The sequence below is a fragment of the Podarcis bocagei genome (assembly GCF_964188305.1).
Source record: "Podarcis bocagei genome assembly, chromosome: 6".
Taxonomy (NCBI): Eukaryota; Metazoa; Chordata; class Lepidosauria; order Squamata; family Lacertidae; genus Podarcis; species Podarcis bocagei.
In genome coordinates, this window is record NC_138130.1 from 100904739 (window position 1) to 100927534 (window position 22796).

Sequence of the window (22796 nt, forward strand, 5' to 3'; positions counted from 1 at the left end):
GTTGCTTCAGAAAAAAGAAACTCAGTTTTAACTTCAACAGAAAGCATCTGTGTACATCATCTCAAGAGCAGTAGAGTTGAGACAAGCCTCAAGGTCATCTGGCTCAATCGCTAAGCCCCTTTGCCTCAGATGAAACACACTTAACAAAATAACCTTAGTGGGGGGTACATCTCCCCCTCACTCCTCTCTCTTCAAATCTGTACCCTGGAACACAAACGTTTGAAACATCGGACGAACTGTTAGGACAATACCTTCTTCAGCTGCTGTTCTTTAAAACACTTGACTGCCCTGGCAGGTTCAGAAATTAGGTTCTTGTAATTTTCACAGATATTGAGTCTGGATTGAGCCACTTGCACTGTGCCTTCAAGAAATGATTTCCACACTGGATACATGCTCCTAAAATACAAAAAAAAAGGAGAGAGAGAGAGAAGGTTGGTATCACTTGCACCAGTTAATGGGCTGTGGGAACCATCAAAGGCCTGCTGTGATAAGCTTGCTAGGCAATTTGAGGGCAAATCGCTCATCTTCATGCTGCTGCAATCCTGTCTTTGGTGAGGTGACTTTTTCGAGTCTGTGGAATCAGGCCTGACTGTGGAACTGACTTTCGAATCTGTGAAATCTGACTGACTTTCGAGTCTGTGGAATCAGGCCTGATAAAGCGATTCTGGCTGTCCATCCCACTACTTGCCCTCTTGACCCTTGCCCTTCCTGGTTTATCCGTGAAAGGGTGGGGGAGGAATGAGCAGGTGAATCCAGGGGGTAGTTGGCATATTCTTGCATGAGGATGTGGTGTGCAGCACTTTGAAGAAGACAGTGCCCTTGGAACCATCTCTGCCCATGAGGTCCAGGACCCTTCATGGTAAAGAGTGCCCATCACCAGCTTCAGTTGCAGCATCAACTGTGCCTTTTCCTGGACAAATATGAGAGAGACAAATATGTCTATTTTTACATGCCCTCTACTGGTTGGCAGTTCGAATCCCTGCCACGGGGTGAGCTCCCGTTGCTCGGTCCCTGCTCCTGCCAACCTAGCAGTTCGAAAGCACCTCAAAGTGCAAGTAGATAAATAGGTACCGCTCCGGCGGGAAGGAAAACGACGTTTCTGTGCGCTGCTCTGGTTCGCCAGAAGCGGCTTAGTCATACTGGCCACATGACCCGGAAGCTGTACACCGGCTCCCTCGGCCAATAAAGCGAGATGAGCGCTGCAACCCCAGAGTCAGCCACGACTGGACCTAATGGTCAGGGGTCCCTTTACCTTTACTTACTGTATCGACATCTTATTTGCCTTTTCCCCTCTACTAAATAGCTGCAACCTTTCCTTACAGGGAAGTTGTTTCAACCCCACGATAATTCTGATATTTTACAGAAAAAAGTGTTCTCTCCACTTTCAAGGTTGCAAAACACAGCACTTGCTCTCCTCTCTATTTAAATCTCCCTTTGTGTAGAGATTTTCAAAAGGGTTACATGGCAAATCTGAAGAATCATGAACTGTGCAGGCTGTTTACGCTAGCCATATTTAATATGTTTCCCTCAATAATAGTAAGAGGAAGATATTTAGCTCTCCCAGAAGCAGAGTGTCTCTGCAAATGTGGTAGGCAGGAACCTGATATGTTGAAGCATATTTTCTACCCTTGTGATTTTGGCATTTATGCCAGAAGACAATTGTTGGAGGCCTTGCAACTTAACAGGCTCGGCTCTATGCTGCCAACGGTTCAGGACCTGCTCTCGGACAGGAATGATCAAATTACTTTAATAGTGGCTAAATTTTTGAGTGCTGTCCATGTGGAAAGACTGGGCCATTATAGAGAAATTTAGTGGTTCTTGATTGGTCGGTGATGTGGTAGTGTTATACTGTATTATTTATGCAAATTGTTATGCTGAATCCGTATTTTCCACAATTTGTATACGGTGTTTGTTTTATAATGTGTGGTTTGCTATGCCTAATAAAGAGCAGCTAGAATGAAACGCTCCATTATTCTTTTTCACCTTTCTATCCTTATCAATCCATCTCTCATGAACTTCCTCCATGGAAGCAACTTATAACATTTAGCACAATAGCATATGCAAATTTGCTCATACTTATTTTTTATACTGCCATTCATCTGAGGATCACAGGACAGTTTACAATATAAAAACACAAAAATACAGTGGTACCTCAGGTTAAGAACGTAATTTGTTCCGGAGGTCGGTTCTTAACCTGAAACTGTTCTTAACCTGAAGCACCACTTTAGCTAATGGGGCCTCCTGTTGCCGCCGGAGCACGATTTCTGTTCTCATCCTGAAGCAAAGTTCTTAACCCGAGGTAATATTTCTGGGTTAGCGGAGTCTGTAACCTGAAGCGTCTGTAACCTGAAGCGTCTGTAACATGAGGCACCACTGTACATAACATAGTACAGTGGTGCCTCGCAAGACGAAAAGAATCCGTTCTGTGATTCTCTTCGTCTAGCGGTTTTTTTGTCTTGCGAAGCAAGCCCATTGACAGATTAGTGGATTAGCGCTTTTAGCGGCTTATCTGCTGATCGGATCAGCTGATAAGCGGCTTAGCGGTTTAGAAAAAGGGGGGGAGGGGAAAAAACCAGCAGGAACTCGCAAGACATTGTCGTCTTGCGAAGCAAGCCCATAAGAAATTCGTTTTGCGAAGCACCTCCAAAACGGAAAACTCTTTCGTCTAGCGAGTTTTCCGTCTTGCGAGGCATTCGTCTTGCGGGGCACCACTGTAACCAACAAAACAATACCCTCCTAATTTAAAAGGCCACGGACTGTTAAATTATCCAAAGGCCTAGGAGAATGTTTTTGCCTGGCACCTATAGATATATAACAAAGGTGCCGGGGGGGGGGGAGCATTCCACAAGCAGGGAACCAACACAGAAAAGGCCCATTCTCGTTTTGCTGCCCTCTGGACTTCTCCGAGAGCCCTCAAAAAAGAGCCTCAGATGATGATCGCAGAGTCCAGGAGAGGCAGCCTTTGAGGTATTGCAGCCCTGAGCCATTGAAGGCTTTCTGGGCCAAAACCAGCACTTTGAATTAGGCCCAGAACTTTATGAGCCACGGAACTTCATAATTTCAATAGCTTCAATTCAAATTTAGCCTCTGACAAAGGGTTCATTCAATGCACAAAAGGTTTTGATGCAGCAGAGACTTTGCCGACAGAGTTGGGATGGGGTGGGAGAGAAGTTATTTAATTCCTGCCCCACGCCACAGCTCCTCCCACTATTCTGGAGGGTCACCAATATCTGGAGCAGGTTTTCAGAGGATGCAAGTGTTGCAGGGGGAATTAGTGAAAGTTGCCCCTGCTTTCACCAGCAGGGGCATCCTTTGCTCCAGAATTCTGCTCTGGGGATGGCTCCTACCCACAGAAACCAAGTTGGGATCCAGGTCCATATAGAATATCTGTAAGAAAATAAAGAGCATTGATCTTCGGCATGGAATGCCGTCAGCAACGCAAGTGAACTTGCTGAAATTACCTGAAGTCATGTCGATCATCAGCTTTTATTCCAGGCCACTCTTTCTTTAAGTACTGACTAGCCAATTTCTGAATGCCCTGTTAAGAGAGAGAGAGAGAGAGAGAGAGAGAGAGAGAGAGAGAATGAATTATTTACAAATGAATTTGGACTCTTGGCATTTCTCCAAAATATTAAATGTGGTTTTTCAGGAGGTGTTGAATTCCTTCTATTTGAATTCCCAACAGGACCAGCAACCCAAGACCCATCTACACTCTCAAAGAATGGCATAACATACCCTCATGGATCACAGCACTGACGGCTACTAAGATGCTTCACGGTACACATTTACGACAGGAGTTAAATATTGGTAGCATGAAAACTTGTGTTGCTGCATTTGTTTCACAGAAAGCCTATGCCCCAAAGTGGCTTGTGTTTATGCCTGTCACTCCCAAGACTGCTTTTTGCTGTCAATTTCAATGAAGCTGGTAACCTTGCAGAGAGATTTTCCTGAAGAGCATCAGTGGCGATTTTAGCTGTGTATTTAACACTATTTTATTACTACTAGTGATCTGTGTAAAAGAAATCTGACTATTTCAATAAAAGAATTATATGTGAAATCCTTTATGCCTTTTAAGGTAGTGTATGGCTATTAGGTAACACAGCCTTTATATAAAGTACTTATGGCTGAAGCAGGAAAAGGTTTCACGTATACACTAAAGGCTTGAATGAAGTTAAATTTGGTTGTAGGTTATAATAATTGGCCTGCAAAAGACTGCATCCATAAATAACACTTCAATAAGTTTGTGGAGATTAATTTTTGCGGCTTTGTATTTGCGAATGCAGATTTTAAAATTAATTTAATGAGTGATTGTTGACATTTTTTAGTTTATCCAGGAAGGCTGCTTATAATGGAAATTTGAAGTAAACGTTTAACTTCCCCCTTCTTTGACTCTTTAGTGGTGAATATTGCTATCCTGTTTTTTATGCATGGTTGCTTATTCTGACCTTAAGTTCCTTTAAAAACCAGTTTTGTTTAGTTTTTCTGATGTTATATTAGGCGAATGTTGAAGACTTTCTGTTGAAACGTGTTTGACTTATATTAAAATATACTGTACAGGACTGGCCTAATAAGGATTTATTACTGGGTTGTTTGTAAATATAGTGTTTATTTTATTGTAATAAGGAATTCTGGATTTTTTATATACATTTCCCTCCACAACGCTTTTTGTGCCATGGTTGTTTGAACAATTTTTTTAGTGGTTTGCGGGAATGTTGCCAAGGAATTGGGGAGATGCCATGAAGCCAATATGGTACAGTAGAAAGACCAAGGGGCTTAGATGTGGGAGACACCAGAAAACGACTATCACAACTACTGCGGACACGAACGCAACTGAAGTATTGCGAGACCAGTCATGATCTCTTGCAATAGGGTGGAAAAGAACATATTGTGATTTTACCAATACCCAGCTAATCCTCTGCACTACTGAACCTAGATAAAAATTCTGTCATTCACCCAAATTGTCAAAAGGCCTGCACATTTTTTGGGTTGGTGGGTGGGATCTCACATACGTAGCCATAAATGGCAGCAAAAGTATCTCTTTTCCAGTGAAGACTAGTACAGTGGGTTTGTATTTGCAGCAAGCGTATAATATAAGGTGCTCCTTGTTCTGTTCTCAAGGACACTTGCTGCTTCTCCTCTCAAAAGGTCCCCAAGACAAAGACCATCACTGTTTGGCTCCAACTGGGAAATCTACCAATAGTTTAACCTTTGGCACAGTTATATAGAGCATGAGGCTTAGGAGTGCGCTCAGTACTTGCTTGTGGGTCACTTGGCAACCTTTTAATTCAAACAGTCGTGGTTGCAATATTTAAATGAAGGCAAAATCCCATTATTGTACATATGACAATTAGTCCAACTGTAAAGATTCGGGCTAAAAAATCTGGGGTGGGTTTTTTAAAAATTCCTATGTAGAAATTAAAAGGTACTGTTGCCTAACCTCTGGATTCCCTAATATTTCAATCTGAGGGTTTGCTCACATAATACACAATGGAAGGTAATTTTCATAGATATATGACATCCATGATATATGCCTGAGTATGTTAACTGGTAGTTTTTAGAATCTTAAAATACTTTGTGCCGGACACTGCCCTGCACTTCGAATGCAACATGTAGATTTAACCCTTTCCTGCTCATCACGGTCCTGACAAAAATACCCTCCATCCCCACAAATGCTGTGAACAGCATGGAGAATATGTATTGTATCGTATTCTTCAGCCACACCAGCCTAAGTTATGATCAGCATTTCACACAGGCGTGGTTCACACGTAAAACTAAGCCACCGGTTTATTTAGCCAAAATGTGGTGTGGTTTGTTTGAATGTCCAAATCAAGCCCTACAAACTAATCCTGGTTTCTCTTCTGGAAATAAACCATGATGTGAAGCCACTGTTTACCATTGGCTTTTGAACCATGGCATGTTCCAACTATGGTTTGGCATTAATGTATAACAAAGGTGGCATTTTTTCATCTTCGCCAAGCTAAGCAGTAGTCTCCTTACCTCTCTCGCCCTGACCTAGTCACTGTGTTCCACGTGACGGTCACCTCCAGACTGGATTATTGTAACTCACTCTACGTGGGGCTGCCCTTGAGACTGACCCAGAAACTCCAGCGGGTGCAGAATGCTGCGGCGAGACTCCTTACAGGGTCCTCGCTGCGACATCACATTCACCCGGTGCTAGACCAGCTGCACTGGCTCCCGGTGGAGTACAGGATCAGGTTTAAGGTGATGGTTTTAACCTTCAAAGCCCTATACGGCCTTGGACCCTCATACCTACGGGACCGCCTCTCCTGGTATGTCCCACAGAGGAACTTATGGTCTTGAAATAAAAACACCTTGGAGGTCCCGGGCCACAGAGAGGTTAGGCTGGCCTCAACTAGAGCCAGGGCTTTTTCGGCTGTGGCTCCGATCTGGTGGAACGCTCTGTCACAAGAGACTAGGGCGCTGAGGGACTTGACATCTTTCCACAGGGCCTGCAATACAGAGGTGTTCCACCAAGCCTTTGGCCAAGGCACAGCCTGACTCCCTCCTTTGGCAATCCTCATAGAACTCTAGCCCAATGGTTGCCATTAATTTGATTTGAATTAATTTTATAATGAAATGATTTTAGAATGTTTTATCATTTTACTGTTGTTAGCCGCTCTGAGCCCAGCTTCGGCTGGCGAGGGAGGGATATAAATAAAATTTATTATTATTATTATTATTATTATTATTATTATGAACCTAGAAGCCTCGCTTAACCATGGTGTGCTTGGCTACCTCACTGCAGATGTTGGCAAACTAAACAAGCTTTGGAGAAACAGTCTATGGCTTGCTTTCTTGCTTGCCTGCAAGGCAATTTCTAGATTGCTGAACAAAGCAAATGGAGAAATTGTATTGGCAGAGTAGCAAGCAGCCACACTGTTTGCATTTAGATACTCACATGAATATATAATTAACAAGATGAGTGAAAAGCCTTTGAAAAATGGAAAGAAGACAGGAAGGATCAAGAGGAATTTTTTTTCATCCTTTAACTCTTTGGTTCCCCCCACCATACTTCCTCTTTAGACCTGACTCCAGGGATTATTTCTGCAGTTGCAGCCTCTCTGCTTGGGCTAGGGCTCTTGCCCAGCTCTTTGGAAGCCATTGTGGGCAAGGAAACCAACTCCTAGGGGCCTAGGGCTCTTTGGCCCCCCAATAAAATATTTTAGGGTGCCAGCCACCCCTTCCCCAGTTGATGGGCATTACCATTGTCCCTTCACTGCACTCACATGCTCCCCAGCTCCCTTCCCTCTCCACTCTGTTTCTGGGCTTGGGAGCAGGGAGTGATGTCCACATAGGCAAATGGACTGTGCGCGCACAAATGATGTGCATGTGCTTCAACTCAGCTTTTTATTTCTTATTTTGCCCCACTTTTTTTCTTTTCAATGAGCAGGTAAAGGTTTTATAAACTCACAGCAGAAGAAATCATGGTCTCTTCTATACCAGCCATAAGAAAATACATTTGTTCCTCTCCGTGCATAGTCCTCTGATATTATTCTTAAACTTTCACATAATATACCATTAGAAAGGGAAGAGGGAGAGGAAGCTGAAGATCAATGCATCTGTCAAGCAGAAAGTTACGAGAAGCAAAGGCCAGCTCCTCTGAAAACATCCTCCTATGCAATTAGTGAGCTCTCCCCTTTCTAGCCTGTGCTTTTATATTCCACCTTTACAGCCTAATAAGGCTAATCTGAGAGAAGATGAGAAAGTAGTGATGAACTTTCCCCACTGTTAAGGAAAAATTATCTGGTCCAGATAATGCATTTTGTTCGATGCAACCAAGCCATCCTCTGACTGGAATTTAAATTGCAGAATGCTCTGCCCCAGCCTAGCTGAGCTGCTTCAGTGCACTTAGCAATTTTATCACAGGCAGAAGTAACTGCTGCATCAGTTAAGGACTCCATACCCAGGATATTAAAAGGTCATCTTTAAAGTATATTCAGGGATCACTTAACCCCACTGCAGAATACAAAAGAGCACAGCCGTATAGGTTTTTACTGTTATTCTCCTGTAGCACCAACACCCATATTTTTCTGGTTTTCCTCCTTGCATTTGCATGCTCTGGCAAAAATGGGAAACAGTTCCAAACTATTTAATGTTTCAAATAGTTAAACCTTATCCACGAAAATTTCCCAGAATTAAAGAAAACCTGATGCAATTCGAGAGGGAGAATATGTAAAAGCAAGATTTGCCAACTTTTGGACAAGCGTCTGCTCTTGTGCCTTTAGCTGAAGCTATTAGTTGATAATAATGCCATTAAAAGATTCACCTGGTGATTTTCACAGAACAAGCTGCTGTTAAAAGGCACAGAAATACACTAGGCTGCCTGCTTCCAGTCAACTGACAATCCTGAATTATATGGTGGTCAAATTGTTCAAAGAAGTGAGCATCAGGTTAGACCTATAGCGAACACTTTCAAGGGCAATATTCTTGCCCTAAGCTCTTCCCAAAACTCCCTAGGCAAGTTTTAAAAATAAAAAGTAGATATTTAATTTATTGTCTGTTCCTTTCTAGGACTAAATCCTTCCAAGGCAACTCACAACCGATTAAAAACATACAATTCATTTATTCTACAGATTACAAACCATAAATTAACTTTTAAATGTCAACATTCCATAGAAAGCTCCAATATGTGCTCTGGGTGCACATCATCCCAAAATATGAGAACTGCAAACAGATCATGAAGAGAAAGAGATGCTTACTGAATATTATCCAATTTACAGCTAGCAATTCTGATATAATAAGCACAACCAAATTGCTGGTTAGCAGTCACTCTTCCAAATCCAGCTTAATGCATTTTGTAAAAATGTTCTAGTTCTAGTTGAGTGAATTTACATGTATATGTATAGCCACTACATAATTTTGTAGTTATTCATCAAAGTCTTAACTAATTTTTCTTTTAAGGGGCTATTTTATAAAGCTGCCTATCACAAAATTATGGGCTGATGTCCATTAGAGAAATGTGAATTTCAAATCCACCTCCACTTTGCAAATGCTGGAAAGATGCTTCTTTCAATGCCTTCTTTCTATAGAAGTAACAATATTCTACATTCCAAGATAAAACTTCAAGAAATGTTTTCTCTCTCTTCAGACAATACAATACTGTTTCCTCCATTACGACTTACTAATGGATATTAAAAAAAACCTCGCAAATAACTGCAGATGCTATTGCAATAGAGTAACAAATATACAGTGATATGAAGTCATGCAACAGTATGAAATCCTGCACCACAAAAAAAAAACCCCATACAATTATCTGTACAATTGGTTAGAGGTTTCATTGTTTTAAAGGAGCAGTAAAGCACTGGTGCTTCACAAGTGTTCTCTCTGATTTATATACATTATAAAATGAAATAATAAGAACAAACTTTAGGTAAAGGTAAAGGGACCCCTGACCATTAGGTCCAGTCGTGTCTGACTCTGGGGTTGCGGCGCTCATCTTGCTTTATTGGCCGAGGGAGCCGGCATACAGCTTCCGGGTCATTTGGCCAGCATGACTAAGCCACTTCTGGCGAACCAGAGCAGCACACGGAAACGGCGTTTACCTTCCCTATTTATCTACTTGCACTTTGATGTGCTTTTGAACTGCTAGGTGGGCAGGAGCAGGGAGCAAGCAACGGGAGCTCACCCCGTCGCAGGGATTCAAACCGCCGACCTTCTGATTGGCAAGTCCTAGGCTCTGTGGTTTAACCCACAGCACCACCCGCGTCCACAAAAAGCAAAGCGCTGGTGTTTAACTGCGTATTCCTTTGCATGTAGCTGCACTGCTGTGAGAATGCATCACTAACAAGGACTGAAGGCAAAGCTTATGCCAGGACTCTTAGCTTTCTGCTGAAAGTAAATTTGCGCACAGGCGAACTCCATCATGCAATCCTCAGTGAAGTGGGGCAGTGCAGGGACTAGAGGTGTCTTGTGTGCTGAGGCCACCGCCGCTGACACTGACACAGCTGTTTAATTAGATGGGGTCGTGGCTGTGTGCTTGAACCAGTAGGATCACCAGACTGGTGGCTTTGCTCCACTCAATGCACTGCTACTGCCAAGAACAGGCTTACTGTACAGCCAAACTCTTAAGCGAGATAGCCTCTCAAGTCTGGACCCTGGAGTTCTCCAACAGAGGTTCCAGCCTTACCTGCTGTTGCAAAGGGAAGCACTCCTGTCACAGCCTATTATGATTTCAAGCCTATCTTCCCAGGCTCCCCACCATTTCTCTGCAAGTAGGACCAAGGTGGGACTCTCAAGAGTCTCCTCCAGCACCATAATTGAATTCTGAATTATGGTGCTGGAGGAGACTCTTGAGAGTCCCATGGACTGCAAGAAGATCAAACGCATCCATTCTTAAGGAAATTAGCCCTGAGTGCTCACTGGAAGGACAAATCCTGAAGCTGAGGCTCCAAGACTTTGGCAACCTCATGAGAAGAGAAGACTCCCTGGAAAAGACCCGGATGTTGGGAAAGATGGAGGGCACAAGGAGAAGGGGACAACAGAGGACGAGATGGTTGGACAGTGTTCTCGAAGCTACTAACATGAGTCTGACCAAACTGCGGGAGGCAGTGGAAGACAGGAGTGCCTGGCGTGCTCTGGTCCAGGGGGTCATGAAGAGTCGGACACGACTAAACGACTAAACAACAACAGGACCAAGGTAGGTAATAAAAGGAAAGGGTTACGAGATGGTGGTGGAAGCTGCACGGAAACGGACTGGAGCTCCAATGGTCTCACTTAAGAAGTTCACGGGCTGGGCCTTTTGTTTTATGCGCACATAGAGAAAGGTAGAGTTGGAATGAAGCCCAGAGGCCATTTAGTCCAACCCTTTGCAGATGTAAGAATCACAGCTAAAGAATCCCTGGCAAATGGCCACCCAAGCTCTGTTTGAAGACCTTCAGGGAAGGAGAGTCCACCACCTTCCAAGGAAGTCCATTCATACAGTGGTGCCTCGCAAGACGAAATTGATCCGTTCCATGAGTCTCTTCGTCTAGCGGTTTTTTCATCTTGCGAAGCAACCCTATTAGCGGCTTAGCGCTATTAAAGGCTTAGCGGCTATTAAAGGCTTAGCGGATTAGCGGCTAAAAGGCTATTAGCAGCTTAGAAAAAGGGGGGGAGCGGAAAAAAATTGGAACACTCGCAAGACGTTTTCGTCTTGCAAAGCAAGCCCATAGGGAAAATCGTCTTGCGAAGCAGCTCAAAAACGGAAAACCCTTTCGTCTAGCGGGTTTTCCGTCTTGCGAGGCATTCGTCTTGCGGGGCACCACTGTAGTTGCACCTAGGTTCAAAAGGGATGGTACCATATGGAGCCACTCTTAGTTTGTGAATGCCGGGGGCAGAATCAGTGAGTTGTACTGTTGCTCTACCCAACCCAGCCATGTTGATTGTCTTAATCAGTTGATCACATTATGGGCAGTTCTTTTAAAAATGAAAACAAGTCCAAATATGGGTTATGAAAATGGAACAGGTGAACCACGCTGTGGTTCCAAATGCAATTATTTCTTTTATTAAAGGATATGAAAGGGGGAGAGTTAGCTTTGATGGTAGTGTGAGGAAAACAAGCCCCTCTCCGGGGGGCAGTGGGAAGGTCATTGAGCAAGACTTGGAAAATAGCCATGCTGTCAACTATTATAAATCTGATACATTTGGCCTTGCGCCTTTCCACAGGGAAACCTTTTAAAGTTTTATTATAAAGTGCTCCATCCAGATCTCTCACATAACATCTACACTGCAAAATAAAGAAGATTTTTTTTATATACTTCTTTTCCGGATATCCTTTTCTGCAACACACTGCTTCTATAATAGCCCTAAACAAATATAAAAGTGGGTGGAATATTTTTTGCTCTGTCCTCTCTTTGCATTGTATTAAATGAGAACATTGCTGCAACTGTGTGTGCTGTTCCAAAGTCCAGTGATAAATACCTATCATTAAATGCTGAACACTTTGCTGTATCACACAGTACATACAAGCTAGCCAAATTAATGGTTATTTCTTGGTTTGGTTAACAGTATCCTTGACTGGTCCAGGGGAGCTCTATGTTCCGCATGCATGTGGGCCACATTCTCCCAGAACAGGTTTAGTGTAGTGACTGAGACACATGCTACTAAGTCCCTGGTTCATCTAGTACATGGGTAGGCCAACTAAGGTCCGGGGACCGGATCCGGCCCAATCACCTTCTCAATCCAGCCCACGGATGGTCAGGGAATCAGCATGTTTTTACATGAGCAGAATGTGTCCTTTTATTTAAAATGCATCTCTGGGTTATTTGTGGGGCCTGCCTGGTGTATTAGCATGAGCAGAATGTGTGCTTTTATTTAAAATGCATCTCTGGGTTATTTGTGGGGCATAGGAATCCGTTCTTCTTCTCCCCCCCCCAAAAAAAAATATATATAGTCTGGCCCCCCACAAGGTCTGAGGGACAGTGGACCGGCCCCCTGCTGGAAGAGTGTGCTGACCCCTGAACTAGCACCTCAAGCATGAACAAAGAGTGAGTTTAGGTGAACCACTGTCTCAGACCCAGCCTCTCATCAACAATAATACTCCAGGGATTGAACTAACTTTCTCAGGAAGGAAAGTATTGCGGAACTGAGGCAAGGAGTGGTGACAAGAGATGAAGTTCTAGGCTTTGCTGGCAAATTAAAACCTGAGTCTGGGTGGCAACCACAGAAGAGTTCTCAAAGTCCTAAAATGTGAAAATGGTGATCTTGAAAAAAAGAAGAAAGAAAGAAAGAAAGAAAGAAAGAAAGAAAGAAAGAAACGGGGGGGGGGTGAGTAACTTGTCTTTAAGATCAGCCTCTGGGGGACTTCCGGAGGCGGCGCGCTCAGCAATGGCGGTCCTCTTCAGTTGCTGAAGAGGGGCTCCGCGGAAAAGGGTCGTGCGCTGCGGCACAGCGACGACCCATGAAGAAAAACCACTGGTAGAGTGAGCCAGTGGCCGTGGGATTCGGCGGGCACCAGGAGCGACCTCCGAAACGCAGAAGGGACCCCGTAAGGGGTTTCGGAACGTGAAGGGGGTAGCGGTGCTGTGGATCCATCGCTCTTTCCGCGGAAGTGAAGCCGCGCGGCTGCTGCTGATCAGCGCTGACCTTTCTTCCTTCAACAATCGAACTGAAACAACTTACTCGTGAGTAGGAAATTTGAAGCTTTGTACGAACTAAATTTGGAGAAATTTGGCTGAAAGCGGGAGACGCTAAAAAGGAAGTCAGTCTCCCGGCTCTGTTTAAAGTATTGAGCAAAGTCCCTTTAAAGCTGAAGCGCTGAAAGGAATCTTAAAAGAGTTGGAAGTTATCTGCAAATTCGACCTTGATTGATCAAAAGTTAAAGAAAGGACATAACAGTTTTATAAGTGACAATTTTATGTTCCTCTTTCTTTTACCTTGTGGATTACAAATTTTTGAAACCCTGTTCTCGGTCTGACTGGATACAAGTAACATCGGTCTGCAGTAACTGTAGACAAAGTTAGAAGTAACATTGGGCTACTTTGTAACCGGGAAAAGGAACTGTTGCAAGCACCTTGGTAAAGAACTTTTATTCTCTGCAGTTTAAGCTTAAGGAGAGGGGCTCCCCCCTCTTGTTTTGGATAATATTTTTCTTTTGTGTGTAAAGGGAACTTTTGGTGGAAATTTCCTATCCTTCTCCCTAATTTTTAGGGAGCTCCCCCTGCTGGATTGTGGATTTAATAGTATTTGAGAACTGCTACTAGTCTTGGAATTTTCCTGCCCGGATGTTTATTTTTTCTGGAATTAATTTTCCCATGGGATTTACAATTTGACCTTGATACTGGGACAGCTGTGGAATGAGTGGCACAGCAAAAACAAGGGCTGCAGAAAGAAAAAAAGCAAAACAAACTGAACTTTTGCAATTAACTCTGCCTGTGCAGCCACGCAGATCATCTGTCCCAATTGTGACAGGCCTGCAGGAAGGACAAGCTATACAGCCTACTTTTGGAGAGATGGCTGCTGGAGGGATAGACTCCGTATCTAAAGAAATATTGGAGCAGTTGGCAGCACTGAACAAGAAAGCGGATGAACAAGCACTTAGGTTTGATGAACAAGCTGCTAAACTTGACCAGGTAACAGCCTCAATTAACAAATTGACAGACCAAGTTTCTAAAAACTCTCAGGCCATAGATAATATTGAAAAGACTGCAACAGAAAATCGGAAACTGGCACAGGAAGCAAATACAAAAGCAGACGAAAATAAAAAGAGGATAGAGGAATTAAGAGGCGAAGTCAGACCACTGAGTAGACAGGTGACTGAACAACAAGTGTACCTGTCCCTTGCAGAGCTGAAAAATAGGGAAAATAACCTCAGAATTAGAAACATTCCAGAATCAGAAAAGGAGGATTTGATTGGATTTTTGACAACAGAATTATCCAAATTCTGGGGTGTGGCAGAGGAAAAAGATTTTAAAATTGTCACCGCTTTCAGACTAGGAAGAGTGGCTAGGAAGGATAAACCAAGAGATTGCCTGATCATTTTCAGATCTAGGCAAGAAAAAGAAACCATACTCGGCTTGCATTTTAAAAATCCATTGGTGATCCAGGGAAAAAAGGCAGAAATTTTTAGAGATATACCAAAACAACTTCTGGACTTAAGAGCCACATATAAAGACTTAGCAAGCTTACTGAGAAACAACACAATCCCATACAGGTGGGAATTCCCTCAAGGATTATCTTTTACCTTGAAAGGGGTGAGGGTAAGAATCAGAACAGCAGAGGAGCAAGAAAAGTTCCTAAACGACCACGGGGAAGACCTTCGGAAAGGAATAGCAGGTGCCTGGCCACCTCCTCCGCCTGGATTGAATCCGGTTCCACCTCCAGAAAAAAACGAAAAAGGAGACACCCCAGCAGGTAAATAATTAGTCCAAGATGTCTCTACAGCTTCTCAGTTGGAACATTAATGGCGCAAATTCTCCTGAAAGAAGGAAAAAGATTTTTCATATTTTGAGAAAAGAACAATTAGACATTATTTGCCTTCAAGAAACGCATGTGACTAGGCTCCATAGGAGAGTATTAATTAACAAGAGACTAGGCCAAGAATTTATCTCATCAGATAAGGTAAAAAAAAGAGGAGTAGTGATTTATGCAAAGGAGACTCTAGCACCAAAATTGATCTTTAAAGATGAACAAGGAAGAATTTTGGCGATTGAAATTCAAGCACAAGGAGAGAAATTTTTGATTGTAGGAATTTATGCACCAAACGATGGGAAATCGGAATTTTATAAGAAGCTACATGAGACAATATTGGACTATATTGACTATACTAACATCATCCTGATGGGTGATATGAATGGAGTTGTCTCCACACATATGGATAAGTCTCAAAATCAGAACTTGACCAAAGATGGCAGACTCCCAAAGACTTTTTTTGAACTTACAGACAATATGGACTTGATTGACATCTGGAGAACAAAGAACCCTCTAGGTAAAGAGGGAACTTTTTTCTCTGAGGCCCATCTTTCGTGGACAAGAATCGACCAGATTTGGACATCTAGAGGACTGGCACCTAAGACAAAAAAAGTCGAGATCTGCCCTAAAACTTGCTCTGACCACAACGCCTTGAAAATAGATTTAAGACTGGCACCAGCTGGATCCTTCAGATGGAGAATGAATGACTATTTGTTTAGAGATCAGGAGATTGTGAAGAAGGCCCAAAAAACGCTGAAAGATTATTTCGAAATAAATTTGAATACTTTGGTGGAAAAGAAAACAATCTGGGACGCAAGTAAAGCTGTGATGAGAGGATTTCTGATACAGCAGAACTCTATCAAGAAAAAACTCTGGAATGGTAAAAAGGATAAGATCTTGGAGAAGATAAGAGATGGCGAGAAAAAGTTGAGACTAAACCCAAAATCAAAAGAAGTTTTAAGAGAAATAAAATTCCATCAAGCACAATATGCAAAATTGATAAATCAAGAAGTTGAATGGAAAATTAAACAAATGAAACAAAGATCATTCGAATCGGCAAATAAATGTGGGAAGCTGCTGGCATGGCAGCTGAAAAAGAGACAAAAGTTGAACTTTGTTACCAATCTAGAGGTTGAGGGAGAATGTATTCAGAAACCAGAAGATATTAGAAAGTGCTTCCAGAGATATTTTAGAAAATTGTTTACTCAAGGACCCCAAGTGGAGACTGAGATAGATAATTTTCTAGGAAGTTATGGCCTCCAAAAATTAACACAAGACAAGCAAACAGCCCTGAATTACAAAATAACACAACAGGAGATTGAAAGTGCCATTCAGAACATGCAACTAGGCAAATCTCCAGGTCCAGATGGGCTTACCTCCAAATACTACAAGACATTGAAGGAATATTTGGTTCAGCCATTAATGGAGGTATGTAACCAAATTATGGAAGGAAAGGGGGCACCCGAATCGTGGAAAGAGGCATTCATCACCTTGATTCCTAAATTGGAATCTGAAAAGACTCAACTCAGGAATTATCGCCCTATCTCACTCCTAAATGTGGATTACAAAATTTTTGCTAACATTTTGGCAAACAGATTGAAAAAAGTCTTGAATGAAGTAATTCATAAAGACCAAGCAGGCTTTCTCCCTGGCAGGCATATGTCTGACAACACTAGGAATATCATTGATGTTTTGGAGTTATTACAGACAAATCTGAACACGAAGGCAGCTTTGATATTTATAGATGCTGAGAAAGCCTTTGATAACATATCTTGGAAATTTATGAAGAAAAATTTGGAAGGGATGGGAGTGGGAAGGGCGTTCCAAAATGGTATTGAAGCAATCTATTCAGAGCAAAAAGCTAAATTGATAGTAAACAACGTGGTGACTGAGGAGTTTAAAATCGAAAAAGGGACACGACAGGGGTGCCCATTATCACCCTTGTTATTTATTTCTGTCCTGGAGGTGTTGCTGAATATGATTAGGAAGGACCAGCGGGTGGAAGGAATACAGGTCGGGGAAAAACAATACAAATTGAAGGCCTTTGCAGATGACCTGGTTTTGACATTACAGGAGCCAGAAGCTAGTACAAAAAGAGCCTTAGAACTAATTTCTGAATTTGGTCGGGTGGCGGGATTTAAGCTGAACAAACAAAAAACCAAGGTTTTGGCTAAAAACTTGACACCTTCAGAAATAGATGGGTTTCAGAAGGAAACAGAATTAAATGTTGTTCCAAAAGTGAAATACCTGGGGGTTAACCTGACTGGGAGAAATTTGAATTTGTTTAAAGATAATTATGAAAAATGTTGGTCGGAAATCAAAAAGGATTTAGAAACATGGTCGAGACTGAGACTTACCTTGTCGGGCAGAATAGCTGCAGTCAAAATGAATGTATTGCCAAGAATGTTGTTTCTGTTTCAAACCCTGCAGATCGTGGACAGAGTGGAATGCTTCGGAAAGTGGCAGAGGGACATTGCGAAGTTTGTCTGGCAGGGCAAAAAGCCCCGAATAAAATTTAAAATATTAACAGATGCAAAGGAAAGAGGGGGGTTTGCCCTGCCGGACCTAAGACTGTACTATGAAGCTGCATCCCTCTGCTGGTTGAAAGATTGGTTTTTGTTAGAAAACACTGATGTCCTAGATCTGGAAGGGCATAGCAATGCTTTTGGTTGGCATGCATATCTCTGGTACGACAAGGCAAAGTCTCATAAACTGTTTAAAAACCATATTGTCAGGAAAGCTCTACTTATTGTCTGGACTAAATACAAAGACTTATTCGAAAGTAAGACTCCGAGGTGGTTATCACCGGTAGAGGCTAAGGCCGTAAAATTTCGTAATATGGAGACTGGCTGGTTGAAATATTGTGAGATAATTGAAAGAGATGGTGACACTTGGAGGTTGCAGAGTTTCGAAAAACTGAAAGGAAAGGTGCGAGATTGGTTTCATTATGCCCAAATTTTAGAGACTTTTAAAAAAGACAAAAAAATTGGTTTCCAGGTGGAAAAATCAAAATTAGAGACAGAATTACTTGAACCTAAGACGAAAGTGCTTTCAAGAATGTATAATTTGCTGCTTAAGTGGAACACTCAAGATGAGATAGTTAAATCAGCTATGATAAAATGGGCACAAGACATCGGGTACAACATTATGTCTGAAGACTGGGAAAGGTTATGGACCACCGGTATGAAATTTACGGCATGTACTGCCTTAAAGGAAAACATCATGAAAATGGTATACAGGTGGTACATGACCCCAGTCAAACTTGCAAAGATATATCATTTGTCTGACAATAAATGTTGGAAATGTAAGGAAGCTGAGGGAACCTTTTTTCACCTCTGGTGGGCATGCCCGAGGGTGAAGGCCTTCTGGGAAATGATCTATAACGAGTTGAAAAAGGTGTTTAAATACACCTTTCACAAGAAACCAGAGGCCTTCCTCCTGGGCATTGTGGGCCAGAGAGTGTTAAAAAAAGATAGAACTTTCTTTCTATATGCAACCACAGCAGCAAGAATTCTTATAGCTAAACACTGGAAGGCACAGGAGTTACCCACGCTGGAAGAATGGCATTTGCAGCTGATGGACTATATGGAATTAGCTGAAATGACAGCCAGAATCCGAGACCTGGGAGAAGACGCCGTGGAAGAGGACTGGAAGAAATTTAAGGACTATTTACAAAAATATTATAAGCTATATGAATGTTGAGAATTTGCTAAATGTTCTGGAAAAACATGCTTCAGTATTGAATTTGGTAAATGTTGAAAATTAAGTTAAGATTTCGAAATGTATAAATTGTGGACTATATAACTAAAGGAAAACACAAAAACATATGAAATAAGGTATTAATTTGCTGTTTATTTTTATTGTAAAGAAAACAGGGGATGGGGGACGTGGGGAAGTCTGATCGATCATGAAAATGGATGTGAAAAATGTGAATCTTTTCTTCTTTTTCTTTTATAACTTCTTTTCTTTTCTGTAAAACTGCTTTTGATGTGCTATGGATGATATACCTTTCTTTTACCCTGGAAAAAAGCAATAAAACTTTATTAAAAAAAAAAATAAGATCAGCCTCTGGGAAGTGGGCATTGTGATACCCTTCTGAAAAAGGGACCCAGAGGGGATCCAAGAAACTACCAGCTGGCTATCTTAATGTCTGCTCCAGGAAAATGGGTGGAAAGCATGATTAAGGATAGACACAGGAAGCAAATGGAAGAATGTGCCTTGCCAAGGCAGAAACAGAATGGCTTCTGCAAGGGTAATTCTGGCCTCTGTAATCTTTTAGGGTTTCTTTGAGAGTGTCAGCAAGTGTACAGATGGAGGCAATCCGATCAGCATTGTCTAGTGTCCTTTCATTGATAGAGTGACATGGTGCAAAGTGAAAATAGACTATGCCAGATCACAACAGGCAAGGTAATAGATAGAAAGATAACTGTGGCAGGTGTTGGCTAGAACTCCCCAAAGAGAGCTGTTGTCTTCTGAAAGCTGGCTAGTCTGGACCTGCAGTTAATCCCACTCCAGCTAAGGGCCATTGCCCAGTTTTGCAGTCACTGGCTCTTAGTGTGTAAGGGCAAGGAACACATCAGGGGGCACCCTCCAAATCTAAGGACTCTGGTAAAGCCACATCTTCTGGCCAGATGGGAAACTGAGGCCAGACACAGAACATGACACACATTGAGTATTAATCCCTAATCAAGTCATCAGTCCCTTTACTTTTCCACACTTTTCAACTGCCTCAGAATTCACCCTTCCTCCAGGCACCTCAGAATCCCCACCCAGATGGGAATGGAAGTCTATTCTGCCTCAAATTAAATTCTAGTTTAAATTACTTTACCACCAAAAAAGGGGGAAAGATTAAGTGCAGTTTCCCAGAAGGATGTGTCAGGATCAGGGGACTGAGCTGTGGTGAGTGAGACTTAGTTGAGAATACTGAATCATTCCTTCTTCCATCCCATTCAGCTGAGCTCCTACCTCTTAGATGGCTCAACCACTTCTGCCTTCAGAGAAGACTTGTTGCTAGCCTGTGAAAGGAACCCTTAGCTTCTGTTTTTCATCAGCATGGTATTTTACATTTCTTTTTAACACCGACTTTCCTAGCTTTCTTTTCTGCCTGTCCTCTTGCTTGGCTGATGTTTGCTGGTCATCCTTTCATCCCTGTGTTCTTATGTTCTGAATGTACTTCTGTTCTTGCTTCTAGTACCAGACATGATCTTTGGATGAAGGATGATATGTAAATTTAATGAAGAATGGTATTCTTGCTTCAGAATATCCAAATTCTAACAGAATCCACACTAACCTAAGTCCTGCTCACAGTGGCCAAACTAAGCCACAGCAATAAAATACCCAGTCTATTGTAGACAAGAGGCAGATCAGATCTAGGTGGGACAGCTCCTTCCCTTAGGATGCAGAAGTCTCTGAAGACCATACCTGTCAGATCCAGAGGGAGGCATCATCCTGTCAATGTCCTCCAGTTCATTCTTGCAAATCATGGAAAGTCTCTCAAATCCTCCAAAAACAACCCCTTTAGATGAATCATTTGCTGTGACATACACTGCTCCCTCCTTTTTTAAGGAGCAAGTAAAAAAAGGGAAGTAGGGATGCGGGTGGCGCTGTGGGTTAAACCACAGAGCCTAGGACTTGCCGATCAGAAGGTCGGCGGTTCGAATCCCCACAACGGGGTGAGCTCCCATTGCTTGGTCCCTGCTCCTGCCAAACTAGCAGTTCAAAAGCATGTCAAAGTGCAAGTAGATAAATAGGTACCGCGCTGGCGGGAAGGTAAACAGCGTTTCCGTGCGCTGCTCTGGTTCACCACATGACCCGGAAGCTGTATGCCAGCTCCCTTGGCCAATAAAGTGAGATGAGTGGCGCAGCCCCAGAGTCGGTCACGAACGGACCTAATGGTCAGGGGTCCCTTTACCTAAAAAAGGGAAGCATATTGATTTGAAGTCCAACTGCAGATACAGGTATTGTTGAGCAACTTCATAGGAGACTGAAGAAGAATGTCAGCCTAATGCTACAAAAAGCAGCTTTCTCATTTTGGTACTCCATGCCCTATAGGTTGATAGCTGCTCAGTGTGGGGATTCAGGACACTAGAAAGCATCAGAACCATCTTTTATGTGGATGCCCATCAGATCATCCTAGAACCATTGCCAGGGAAAGGATAGTTCCTCCTCATACTGGGGGAGAACTGCTAATCCTAACACCCAGCCTCTCATGCGATACCTTAAAGTGGTCATATCACAAATCAATACTATGTGGAAAGCTGCTAATTTTGTGTGTGTGTGTGTGTGTGTGTGTGTGTGTGTGTGTGTGTGTGTGTGTGTGTTTCAACCAAGCTAACATATTACCAAAAAGATGGTGGTATTCAGGTAATAAAGGCTGACACCTTGTTGTTTGCCAGATATTTATATGCTTGTTTTTGGGTATGCCGAATTGGAGCTTTACACTGGATTAGATGAAGTTTGTGCTTAACCATTTGCATAAGATTTTCACTTATTTCTTGACTCTGATATTAAACATACTGACTCCTTTTTATTTGTGCTTTTTCTAATCTGTGTTCTTTCTAGACAAATATGTCTAAGCAACGGTGTGAAGGCATCTCATACACCCCCTGAAACCCAAGTGTTTTCCCCCCAATTCCACTGAAACAAATTTAAAATATATTTAAAGGCTCCCTTAAAAGCTCCCTTCATCTCATACATGATTAGAGGACGTGCTTATAAAAATACGCTGTAACAGCTCAAGTATTTGAGCTATGTTAGTCCAAAGCGAGAGTTGAGCAACTTTAAAAAGATTCCTTTTAAAAGAGCTGTGGCCAATGCAACCCTGAGGTTCTCTTAAAATAGAAAATGCCTCCTTTGTTTTCCCTACATTACTGAATACCTGATAGACTTGTAATCACTGCAGATGTGTTTGCATTCAAGTTCCAAAGGTAACGAGCTTTAACACCCCAGGATACAGAATTGTTAGGTGTCAAAATACTGGCAAAGTGTGTCTGAAAGTATTTATCATTTCAAGCTGCAAAGTCAGCTGCGCTCTGTGCTAACTGCAAAGACAAATCAAAATAACTTGCATTTTATTCACATACCGAACTGACCATAAGGTGCTTTTTAAGAAAGCTGACCTTACAATTAAATGGCATAAAAAGCAACAGCTGAAAGGGTGATGCCACCATGCTTTCCACAGCTGGTGGCTGAGGAAAGTGCAACACCCTGCTCTAACCGTGGATTTCCTTCCTTTATTTTTTTCCATATGGGTGTCAAATTTAACCCATCAGTGTTGGGCTATATGTTTCATCACCTAACAAAGTTTGCATTATTTTTGAAAGTACTAAGGTGCTTTTTGCTTAAGCTGTCTAGAAAACAATGCTTCCAAACTCTAGTTTAAAAAATAAATGAATTTAAAAAAGGTTTTGAATATACATTTCCACCATTAAATATCCACATTAATCGACTTCCCTTCTTCCCCTCCCATGGTTCTTTTAATTTCCCCATAGTTTCTGCATATTCTGAAAAAACCCACCCCATTTAATTTAATTTTCCCCAATCCTATTTCTTTATTATACATTATACTGTCAAATTTACCTTAATCCTGCTAACATTTTCACTTGTTTAAAATTATTTTCCAAATATTCCACAAAGATATTCCACTCCTCTTCAGATACGTGACCTTCTTGCTCTCTTAATCTGCTGGTTAGACCTGCGAACTCTGCATAGTATATCATTTTAAGTTACCATTCTTCCTCCTTAGGGACCTCTCTCACCCTCCATTTTCTGGCTAACAAAATCCGAGCTGCTGTAGTTGCATACATAAATAGGTTTTTCTGATTCCTGGGTACCTCTGTCTGCACCATGCCTCTGGTTTTGGGTGGAATTGTTTTCATCTCATTGCATAT

The 22796-nt window shown here is 42.2% G+C and overlaps 1 protein-coding gene and 1 long non-coding RNA gene across 6 annotated transcripts in view; one reads left to right on the top strand and one right to left on the bottom strand.

The window, feature by feature from the left end:
• The window catches only part of LOC308588838, a 407342-nt gene that overhangs the window by 95057 nt on the left and 289489 nt on the right, over positions 1 to 22796 (top strand). The window lies entirely within an intron of this gene.
• Positions 1 to 22796, bottom strand: part of FCHSD2 (FCH and double SH3 domains 2) — a 153246-nt gene that overhangs the window by 77842 nt on the left and 52608 nt on the right. For all 5 annotated transcript variants that reach the window (XM_081197350.1, XM_081197351.1, XM_081197347.1 and 2 more), the window contains exons 4-5: positions 3462 to 3538; positions 252 to 396 (exon numbers count right to left, since the gene is read on the bottom strand). In XM_081197350.1, coding sequence (XP_081053476.1) covers positions 252 to 396; positions 3462 to 3538 — 222 coding nt within the window. The remainder of the gene's footprint in view (positions 1 to 251; positions 397 to 3461; positions 3539 to 22796) is intronic.